This window comes from Limulus polyphemus, unplaced genomic scaffold, assembly GCF_000517525.1.
Source record: "Limulus polyphemus unplaced genomic scaffold, Limulus_polyphemus-2.1.2 Scaffold2609, whole genome shotgun sequence".
Taxonomy (NCBI): Eukaryota; Metazoa; Arthropoda; class Merostomata; order Xiphosura; family Limulidae; genus Limulus; species Limulus polyphemus.
This window is the reverse complement of record NW_013668219.1, coordinates 44,356-56,734: the sequence shown is the minus strand read 5'-3', so window position 1 is coordinate 56,734 and position 12,379 is coordinate 44,356. Positions and strand designations below refer to the sequence as shown.

The window sequence follows — 12,379 nt, the reverse complement described above, 5'->3', positions numbered from 1 at the left end:
ACTAGATCTTGATGTATGTGGTACATCAACTTTATATCCATGTCTATTTTAGACTAGATCTTGATGTATGTGGTACATCAACTTTATATCCATGTCTATTTTAGTTTATTTTAGACTAGATCATGGTGTATACGATCAAAATTTTTCTGAGCTGTACATAGCTATTTAGTACTGTAAGATGTTAAAATAAAAGAATGTTTTAGTTATTGCTGCTGTGTTAAGATAGATGACTCTAGAACATCACATTTTTATATCAAAAATTTACTTCTATTACTTCTATTTTCAAGAGAGGTGATAAAACTTTTTCTAGTAATTATAGACCTACTAGTCTTCCATCAGTGATGGGAAAGTTTTTGAATATCTTATGGAAGATGCTTTGCAAAGTCACTTCACCAAGTTTAAAATCTTTTTGGAATATTCAGCATGGTTTCACAAGAGGGAAATCTTACCTTACTAATCTTTTGATATTGTTTGAGGAAGTTACGTTTTATGTAAATGAGGGAACAAGTATGGGTTTGATGTATCTGGATTTTCAGGAAGCATTTAACAAGATGCCATATAAAAGGCATGTTAAAAGGGTATCTGTAGGTGTGGGGGATAGGTTGACTCATTGATGGAAAACTGGCTGGATGGAAGAAAGCAGAAGGCTGTTGTAAATGGAGTTCAGTCATGTTGGATTACTTTCACAAATGGAGTACCTTAAGGTTCAGTGTTATGACCTGTACTCTTTTTGAATTACATCAGTGACATAGATGAAGGGATAGTCAATAAATTACTTAAATTTGCAGATGATATTAAGATCTTTGGTGTTGCCAGCTGTGAAGAGGATGCTGCTGATTTACAAAAGGATTTACATCATTCAGTGAGTTGGGCAAATAAATGGACAATGTGTTTTAATCATAATAAATGCAAGATAATGCATGTGGGTTATCATAATTTGAATTATACATATAATTTGGATGGAAATAACCTTAACAGTGTAATGGAAGAAAAGGATCTTGTGTGTTCTAGTTGATCAGTCTCTTACGCCATCCAAGTTATGTACTGTTACTAGAAGTAGAGCAAATAGGATTTTAGTTGTATACACAGGAATATTGAATACAAGTCTAAAAAGGGTATATTTTCATTCTGTAGGTCCCTACTTAGACCATATTTGTAGTGTTGTGTTGGGCTACTTACCTTAGGAAGAACTTTGAATTGTTGGAAAGATGTTACTAGGTTGATATATGGGATGGAAAGATTGTCATTTAAGGACAGGTTAAGATCCATGAAACTCCTTTTCTCTTGAAAAAAAAGTGATTAGAGGAGATCTGATGGAGGAGTTTAAGATTCTTAAGAGAATTGATTGTAGTTTTTTTGTACTTAATGGTGAGAATTGTAGGAACACAAGCCTAAATTTTGGCACTGAAGTCAGCTTCAGCTAAGACAGCTTTATTTTTTAAATGGAGTGGTTAGGCTTTGGAATGGGTTGCCTTCAGATATATTGGATGCAGTTAATTCAAAGAAATTTAAGGAAAGTCTGAGTAAATATTTTAATGATAAAGACTGTTTTGAGTATTTTATTTTCATAGTTTAGTTTAGTAAATGGGACAGCCTAGATGGGCCAACAAGTCTCTTATTGTCCTTAAATTATATCTAGCAAGCAATAAAGTGGATGCTGTTATATTCAGTGATATGGTGATACTAAAAAGCTCATATTTCCAGTAGTTAAATAAAAAATTTAATCTAAAATAATTTTTTTTTTTTTCTCTAGGATCCAGGTCATTTTGCTGACACTTTACAACATGCAGGTTCAAGGTGGGGGAAAGAGAGGCTATTTTCGTTGGAGGGAACACATTTGTAAATTTATTGACAAAAACTGGACAACTTTCTTTGGAAATACTAAGTAAGTGATAGTGTGAAATGTGTTGTGGTAGTTGAGTAGAATGTACTTAACTGATTTAGACATTAAAATGTCAGTCAAGGAATACAAGATCACGACTGATGATCCATTTGTCCTTCAACTACCTTGCTTTGTTACTTTGTTATTCCAGTTTGGAGGTAAAATAACTATAGCCATATAGTTTTTATCCAGTGTAAGTGTAGCCCAAAAAAGCTTTATTTGTTCATTTTTATTGTTTCCATTACGATTTATCTACCATCTTTACTGCCATACAGTACAAAAATAGCATTAACAGTTTTCCAAATTTGCATCAAGTAAACACTGCTCACAAAAATGAAAAGATAGTGGGGTTTGTTTAAAATTTGTATATTTTTAGGTTATCAATTTTTTCAAATTTAGCATGCCTATTGTAGAGGATTACACTTAATTCTATGTAGGATTTGCAAATTTATGCACCAATGACTCCTTATGTAAATGACCCAAATCCTGCAAAGCAAAAGGCTAGTTTTGATTGATTAGGAAAGATGTTAACTGTTGAGATAATGCTGTTTTATGGAATGTTTACTGTTGAGATAATGCTGGTTTATGGATTTTTTTGCTGGTATTGACTTCCGATACAGCATATTACCTCCACTCGCATATAGCTATAGCTATACTCGTTTTGAGCAACCCTCTATTTGAAAACATTTTTTTGCAGGCCAAAAGCCTTACACTCACACTTACCAACAATTATCATGGTTACACTGCATCTTGCATGCAAATCATCAAGTGAGAACCATCCACCAATAGGAGTGCAACACAGCCTCCTGATGCATGTGGCTCCCTCTATTCGATTCTACAAAACTATCACTTCTCGTTTGGCAGTGCTACAGTCAAGACTCGTTTTGATTCTGCTCTATTCACACATTTGTTTCTTTATTAATATCATACAAAGTGGAAAGATCATTTTAATATTTTACAATAGTTTTCAATTTTCCACTTTTATGTGCAAACTTACCTTATTTATTCTTCTTCTTTTATTTGAATAATTTTCAAAATTTTGTTATTTTATGATGAATACCAAAGTTAATGTGACCACTTCGGAAGTTATATCACCTGCTCTTACTACACTTACACTAGCTTCAGGTCGGGGGAGCTCGACTGAGGAATTTTTGGTTTTTCTTCATTGGAAGATTGATTCTTATTTGAGTTGACTTTCTTCTCCTAAAAGTGATAGACTTTCTCTTGAACAAGCCAAACCTGTTTGTGATGATAAGGATTTTGACATCTATTTTCCTCTTCCCAATTATGCCATGCCTTCCTGTGCCTCTCCAGTGGAACCTGTCAGGCCTAATTCAGCCTTTTTAGACATGATTTCTCAGGTATATTCCATTTTATCAATTTCCCTGATTTCCTGTTCCTTCCTTTTTTACATGACACTCCTTCCTCTCAGTATTTTCCCTCCCACTTCTGATGTCAGGGTTCATGCTGAGTGATTTATTTCTCAGTTGTGAGCTGGTGCTAGCATGTCTCTCTCTCCATGGGCCAAGGATCGGTTTGTCTTAGATTACCATCAGGCAGATTACCCCTTTCTTGATTCTCAACAGATAGAATCACTTCTGCCAGCTGGCCTGACTTTGACAGTTTTCCCATCTTTGTCTTACCCTTACAACTCTTTTATGGTACTTGTCCACCATAAACATCCTTTCTGAGGCACTCCACCATTCTCCTGAGGGATGTTTGGGGGGTGCCTTCTCCCTATTTACCTCTACATTGGCATAATTGTCCTCCTCTGCTCTCCACACGTGGTTTTTTGCTGTTGGGACCTTCTGGGGAGAGATGCTGTCTCGTTCCAAGTTTCTTTACCATCAACTTATTTTCAGGACTTGCAGATGATTCTATTTCTCCAACTATTTGTTTTGGGGATATTCCTGAAACTTAGGAATCATGGGTGGAACTTGTGAGGCAACATTTGATCCTTTTGTCCTTGGTTGCTCATTTGTCTCAGCCTGAGCCCTTGCAAACCCCTGTTCCTATTCCATGTCTAACACCCTCTTGTCCTTTACCTGTTCCTCCCACTAGGAGTTCCACCTTTCATCATTTTTATCCACTCAAATGTCCTCGTTGCCAGCAGTACCGGTGACTTTCCTGTGGGTTCCAGTCTGGTGGGGGTTTGTTTGACCGATTTTGTTCACATGTGGTGGGGATTTATTACCGATCATTGGGTTCTTGGAGTTTTGTTAGAAGGACTTGTCATCCAATTCTTTTCCCCACCCCCATTGTCTCCCATACCCATATCCTTTCCATTAGCTTGGGATCCTATTACATATGTAATTATGTATAATATATTATAACTGAAATGTGACTGTATTTTACAAAATACTAGTCCACTAAAACACAGCCAGGACATGTCACTTTGTAAAGGCCAGTTTTATGTTATTGTATACAGTAACATGAGTGCACATGTGCCGTGTCATTGCAACATCTGTAATGTTAGCCAGACACGACTGGAAGGTCAATAAAATATAAATAATAAATATATATAAATGTATAATGTTATGAGATTTAAGCTATTTAGCCTAAACATTTGTGTTTTCGTATTATAATTTGTAGTCATTCTAGAATGAAAAAAGCATAATTTATATTTATTTCATAATTTTTTATGGGTAGAGAAAATAACAGACAAAATATAAAGTTTTACTGAAAACAAACATTTGAAATGTATTAAGGAGATTTTAGAGATTATACAAATAATATTTGAGATATTTGGGACGAAGAATAGTTTTTCAATCATATCATGAAAATCACTTTGCACTCAGACTAAGGTAACAGATGTGATATTTTCACAAACAAATCTTTAGTAAAAATACTTCATTAAAAATCAGATTTTTTGTAAAGATACACATACTGGTTTAAAAGTTATAGTATAAATACTTAACGTGTGCAAATGTGTATATGAACTCGTGTATTTTATACTGAGCCTGTCAAGAAAGGGTTAAACAAACAAAAAGAGGTCACATGGTTGGTCAATTTGACCTAGCCTGTGTTGAGAAAGTTAATGGTTTTATTACTACATTCTTTTGTTTCCAAGCTTTTATGATGTGCAAGAATGTGTTCTGAACAATTGCAGTTGAAGTACATCTTTGAAAATAACTATGGATAACATTTAAATATGATTGGATAGAGTAGATTATAAACTATTTACGTCAACGTAGATTGAATAAGGTGGCATGAGAAGTAACTTATGTTTTCCTGGAAAGTGATTAGACTTAGCTCCTGAAAGGAAAACATTGAAATGTGAAGTTTTTAAGACTTAGTACCAAATCACATATCTAGAAAATCTTTTATAGTTTTTTAAATGCTTTTTCAGTCTTGAAAAAGTTTTAGTGTTAGCTACTGACAGTTTCTTCTGTGACAAGATATTGGGTTAAAAGAAACATATAATTAAAACCGAAGAGGCGACAAAGATATCAAAATTAAAGAATAGGTTGAACAGTTGACAAGTTTTTTATATTTTAATTTAATGAAGGATGACGTTTCGAACTAATGCTTTTCATCAGATCATACAGCCTTTGTTGTAAGGTGTAAGGGGCCCCCAAATGCCTCTTAAATCAATTTTCTTCCAACAAATCTTATGAATTAGGAACTCAAATTACTGATATTGACAAGCTAAAATATAAAACAAGAACCTCCTATCTTTTCTATTTGCTGAGATATCCAGTGGCAGATTAACTGGAGGGCAAATGGGTCAGCTGCCCAGGGGCTGTGAGGTAAATGAGGCCACAAAAATTTTAGGCTAGGATACTATATGTAAAGAGTGTTGTTGAAAAAAAAGGAAAAATTGTTAGAAAGGAAATGAGTTTTTAAATATGTTTCTTTTAAATTTGGGAATGCTATTTGAAATTTTATTATAGTTATGAATATCTTTTTTTTTCAAAGGTAGATTTTTGTTGTTAAAATAGGATTAAGAATTCAAAATGTACATACACATAAAAAAAGGAATTTGATTATAAGTATATATGTATCTATAAACCAATGTGTGTATTTAACCATGACGTAATGCTTGTCTTGTACAACAAAAATAATATGCATGAGGGGGGGCCCATATTATTCACTGTCCCAGTGCCTCAAGGTGTCTTAATCTACCACTGATTGTTTGTTTTGAGGTAGTGAACTTAAGGAAAATTGTAATATTTGATTCTAGTTTGGGGATTAAGCTGGAGTAAAAAGATAAATTTTATATATGATCTTATTATTCTCTTGAGTTTTGAATATACTGCTGGAAAATAAAAAAATAAAATTAACATAAAACACTTTGTAGTTTACATGCTTTCAGATTTTTTCCAATAGAACTATAAAATTTCATATTTAACAAATAATTAACTTGATAAGAAAAAATAGTTTATGCCACAGGTTAATGTTGAGCTTTACACTGATAGAGAAAAAAAAAGACAAAGGTGTTTTTCTTTGATAGTTTATCCATTATTGGTATCGTGTTGTGAAAAATGTTATCAGAAAATGGTTTATTTTTATGCAGTATCAGAAAATTACATCAGATCAGTTTACATACCTGTAACATAACTGATTTTGTGAAACAGCATTTTGTGTTTATCCTAGATGAGCTGATTGAAATTAGTATTGACCATATGTCTAAGCTGTTTATAATTGGCTCCTTTTACCAGACATCATTCTTGAGACAGCTGCAATATTGGGCACCTCAAAATCTTGGGAAGCTAGTAGGCTGTGTATCCCAGGGTTCATGTTTCACATCCTATCGCTGAGAAACAAATTATGCCCTACACTTCAAGGCCATTGATGCATTATAAGAATGACAATCAAAATCCACTGTTTGATTAGAATAACCCACAAATTGGCAGAGAATGCTGTTGACGAGCTGCTTTTTCCCCTTGTCTATCATTGGTAGCACAAATAGCCATTTATGAAAGAAGCCAAATTTATGTAATTAATCTAATGGATAAACTTACATTTGTGTATGTCAGTTGTCATGGTATCATTGATTTTCAGATATTTACTTACCTTCTTCTAGAAAGAGATGTAATTAATCTAATGGACAAACTTACATTCATCATTATCTACTGAGAAAACAAATTCAACTGGGAATTGGCAAAGCATAAAAATATAACTAATAGACTGTATCAATCACGTAATTACAAAACAACACTTTCTACAAAAATGTTATTCCCATCAAATTTAGCCATACAGTATAGACAAAGATGAACATCTCTTTCTAGAAGAAGGTAAGTAAATATCTGAAAATCAATGATACCATGACAACTGACATACACAAATATATAAGTAACAAATTCAAACCTTATAGCTTCTCTACATGCTGATCATGTGATATGACTGTATAGTGTCTTTTATATTTTCTTAAATCATGTCAAAGGCCTTTTCATGCCTGAAGAGTTGTTATCAGAGGATTTTTCTTTCTTTCTTTCCCCCTCAGTGATCTCAGTTAATGAGAGATAGTTTTATGTACAACTGCTGTTTTCATATACTCTTGATACAAAAACTGTTCCCTAATGAGATCTCTCTGTTTTTTATTTTATTTTGATGAAAAAACAAGAGTTGAAAAAAGTTTTAAAAAAAGAACCTCCATTTGATTATAAAACTAAGACCCAAAAGCCAATTTCTTATTAAAGTATTTTAGGAATTTGTCTTGATTCTTAAATACAATAAGAAAATAAGGAAGGAGTATTAATTGAAATTTTGTCTACTTATTGCCACATATCTAACACTTGCGTTCCTAAAAGTCGAGATGTTTTTCTGCCCCCACAGTTTTAGGGTTAAATCACAAAAACTATCTATCACAATGTATAATTATATTGCATGGAAAAACCATGATAAATGGAATTTATAGAACAACCTAAAAATACCCCTCAATGGTATCCCTACTGGAGTCACTTCAACTCCCCCGACTTGAGGTTTGCTCCGATGCCTATGCTTGCTTTTAAACATAATATTTTCAAGAACTAGAAAGAAGTAGGTTTTGTATGTTATTTTATCCATAATTGAGTCATAGTTTGAATGTTGTTGTGGATCTGAGACTGTTGTAATGATAGCTCAGTATTAACTACAACAGGCTAACATGTTTATTGTCAGCTTAATTGGTTTATTAATGGTGTACCATCACAGCCAAATTTAATCCTTGGCTATTATGCATAAAAATGTATGAAATATACATGTGTGTGTGTGTGTGGATGAGTATGCATTTATTTTAGAATTTAATCAATTCATATTATGTTGCTGTTTCTTTTCTATTTTTAGAAAGAAGACGTCAACTTGGCATGGAACAGTGGCTGGTACTCTGTCTGCTGGTTGTCCTCAGCACTTTCGTTCTGGAATGTCAGAGTTAGGTGAATCTGGCTGGTGGACTCTCGCAAATCCAAAACCTCCTTCATTGCAAGAATTTTGTAAGTTTTAATGTCTTATTTTACAATCTGAATCTAATTTCTTTTAAAGAAATATTTAAAAAAAATGTTCTGATTTAAATGTTGAATATGAATTATGGTTAGGTATTGAATAAATGAAAAATACTTTTTAGGTATTATTACCTCTATAACAGCAGTTTTAAGTTTTACTGAATGAAACAGTTACAATAAATTTATTTTCAATACCAAGTAATTTTTATTACAGGTTGTCAGAATAGAAAAAAACAGAATTGATTATATTTCTGAGTTGTGTTACAGTTAAGCATGGTCTGAAGCCAGCCTGGCACACTTAAGTTATATATTTCACATGCAAAGCCATTGATTTTTAAATGGCTATTTTATTTAAGCATCAGATTCTGACACAGTTTATTTTGACAACTTCAGTGATGGAAGCACTTACAAATATCAATGTAATTGATGCAACAGCACTTATGTTATGGTGGAATGGGATACAACATAAATATTAGGATCAAAGAACATAGCAATCCCCTATCACACAGTTATGAACACAGCCAAACGATTCTACATCCAATCATTATTAGCAACTTTAAAATATAGTGTAATGAGAACAATATTAATAAAAGAAAAATATAAGAAGTATTAATCATTCATGAACTAAAACCTAATTTAAATCAAAACACAGGTGTCACCCTTTATGTTTTATAACTTGGAATAAAATACTTCATGCAATAGATGACAGTTTACCTGATGATAGCCTGCAATAGATGATGGTTTACCTGATGATAACCACATTAGTCGAGACGTTGTGATAAAGTTAAAAAATCAGTTAATACACTCCAAAAACTGTCTCTGGAGTTTAATTTATCTTATAAACTGGTATTATAGTAATGAATGATACTATAAATATGTGTTAGAACTGATTGCAGTAAATAACATGATTTACTGTAAATATTGTATACTAGCGTATGAAATTCTGATTCATAAAACATTAAAAGTTTGATAATAAATATTAAAAACATGGTAATACCAAAAAACATCTTTAATACATACATTTTGGAATTTCCTTAAATTCCATCATCAGCATTAACATCTAAAAAAAAATGTATTCATAATATTGAAACATATAAACAACAATATTAGTATTGAGCGAGTTTTCATATTCAATTGGAAGTTTAGAAAGAACGGATTTATACGGTGACAATATAATGTAAAACTACACATCATCTACAAATACATAAACACAAATATGTGAATTTCAGCAAAAGGCAGATGTAAACTAAGTAATCCACCCAAGTCTTCTATCCAATTGCAAAGTGAGAATAACAACCACCCATTACTTCTAGAAAACTTAAAAATTCTCGACTCCGGAACCACAGATTACGAACACTTTTATTTATTAAACATGTGTATGCCGCACGTTTCATTTTACATTCCATTATATTGTTACCGTTTAAATGTATTCATTCTAAACTTTCAATTGAATACAAAAATGTTTTTTATAATTCAAATATTATGAACTAATTTTTTTAAGATATTAAAAGTGATGATGGAATTTAAAGAAATTCTGAAACATCCATATTAAAGATGTTTTTTGGTATTACTGTATTTTTAATATTTGTTATAAAATCGTTTTTGACCTGATGAATCAATTGCAAACATCTTCCAACTGAAAAAAGTTGTAATGGAAAATATATTTTTTTTTTCCTGCCAAAATAACAGCTAAAATTAATTTTTGTAAAAAATAAATTGTTAGTTGAAACATGTGTAGACAAAAATACTAACAGAAAAAACAACTTAGGTCTAAAATAAAATTGTCATGTAATTGTAAAATCAGATTCTTTCTTCATATGCTGTTCCTTCCAAAATTGAGGTGACATTGAGTTGATGGGGTATTCGTGCATTCTTGAAATTAGTAAATATTTGGGAATTTCAACTAATAAATTTCCAGTGTGGAAATATTTGGAAAGTTTTTGAAAAATACAAGAACTCTGCACAGGATTCAGGAATTTTTTTAAATCTAAGAAACTGCACTATTGTGCTCTATTGTTTATCAAGGTAATTTCATCTACTGATTGGTCATCAAGGCATTGTTTAGCTTAGGTTTCAACAATGTGTACCATTGGTGGATTGCACGATATATATCACAATCAGAAAATGCCATACAATAGGAACTACACCATAATTAGAAGTTGGTAAATATGTGCACTTTACATAAGTACTTATTTAAACAGGTTAATGCAAATATGTTTCATTTTCTATTCATAAAATGACCACTAGTTAATAGTAAAACACCATATCATGAATGAAAATAATGAATATTAATGAATTATAAACAATAAGAAATTAGCATTATAAAAATAATGAAATAATCTTTTGCATTTCATTTGCATGAATGAAGAGGTGATTAATACAAAATAACACTAATAAAATGGTAACATTAAAACAAAATGAAAACAATTAAATTTTTTGTGTATTTGATTACAACATGGCTTGACTGGTATTGTTTTAATGCTGAAGGATTTTCTGTACTTTATTTTGTATTGTGTGCTATAGTTTTTATTTTATGGTAATCTATACAGCATTGTAATGCTTCGAGATGGCTTGAATGGATAATGAAGAAAAACTTTAATATAAGTTTAACATAACAGAAAATGTACAACGTTTCGACAAGGTTTTGTCATCATACAGCCTTGTACTCAGTAACTTCACATGCTTCCTACTCAAAACTTGTTTCTTTGAAACTGCTTGCAGAATATTGTTGTAACAGTTTCTATTGCTGGTTGATCTTTTAGATTATTTGGTTAAAAATTAATGCAATGACTAGTTCATTTAATAATAACAAAAATGTTTTATATATTCAACTACAGCATATGGCATGTCTCTTGTTTATACATCAACCATACAAACCCAGTCTTTACAGCAACTGAACCAACTGACCGACTAAGAAAAACACTAACTAAACAACTCATTTTAAGAGACACGATGTAACTTATTAATAGACTCAGTATCATCTTTTCTAGCCTAACTTGCATTTGATATTGCTTAAAGTGTTCTGTGACTTTGAAGAAAATTCCAGATGTTAAACCATGCCAATCATGTTAAGTCAAATCTCCCTCTGACCAATCAACAATATAAACATTGAGAATTGTCTATATTAAAAACAACCTACAGCAGTATGTAACATACTGGATCTGAACCTCTGGTCCTGTGGAGAAGTGGTTGCCAAAAACATGGTTCTGTTAATGGAAACTTTCCTAACTAGTTTTTTATCTGATTCCTTAATTTAGTAATAAAAGAGATTTAAATTTATTACTACAAGTATTTAATTATGTAAAAAGGATTTTTTTAAATGATAGTTATCACAAATAATTTTATTTAGGAAATCTTTCTTTGTCTTTTTTAGTAGCCTCTACCACTGTTAATAAAACTCGAAGAAGCAAGTCCTCAACTACTAAAAGTTTAGGGTACATTTTGGAAGAGCCTCAATTCCAAGAGGGTCGTAGACCAAGAAACACTAGAAACTCAATTGAAGCAGCAATGAAACTGAAAGAAAAAAGATACACATTACAGGTATACTTATCTTTTGAATATCCTTGATTTATGTGCATATACAAGATGACAGCTCTGTTTTTGATTAGGAAACAACTCTCAATACAACAAAAGTAATGCTATACATTTCAATCAAACATAATCTTATAAAAATAGTGTTTAAATTTTTTATGAAATGAAAACTCCAATTCCTAAAAGTTGACTGAGAATTTCCACCCTATGTTTCTCCCTAATGATGTCTTTGAAATTTGATAGAGATCAGTACAATAGAGATCAATATAGTACAGCTGAGGTTTTATAGGTGTGTGTGTGTGTGAGGATTGACTTATAGATAAGATTCATGTCACTCCTGAAGAGTCCTTAAGGGTACATGCCAAGTTTGGTTGAGATCAGTGAAAAACTATAAGTGTGAAAGGCAGACACAAAGACAAACAGTGACCCCTACCAGGGAATTACATAGGGGGGGGATCAGGTTCAAACACTGACTTCTCTGGGACACTTGGTGACCCTTAGCATGTATGTTAACCTTTCTAGATGAGTCACAGGGGAAAGGCCA

At 32.0% G+C, this 12,379-nt stretch overlaps 1 protein-coding gene across 1 annotated transcript in view; it reads left to right on the top strand.

Moving 5' to 3' along the window:
• The window catches only part of LOC106467422 (cysteine-rich protein 2-binding protein-like), a gene marked incomplete at its 3' end in the record, with an annotated part of 68,271 nt that overhangs the window by 12,506 nt on the left and 43,386 nt on the right, over positions 1 to 12,379 (top strand). The window contains exons 4-6 of the mRNA XM_022395605.1: positions 1,754 to 1,885; positions 8,150 to 8,295; positions 11,678 to 11,844. Of these exons, the coding sequence (XP_022251313.1) occupies positions 1,754 to 1,885; positions 8,150 to 8,295; positions 11,678 to 11,844 (445 nt within the window). The remainder of the gene's footprint in view (positions 1 to 1,753; positions 1,886 to 8,149; positions 8,296 to 11,677; positions 11,845 to 12,379) is intronic.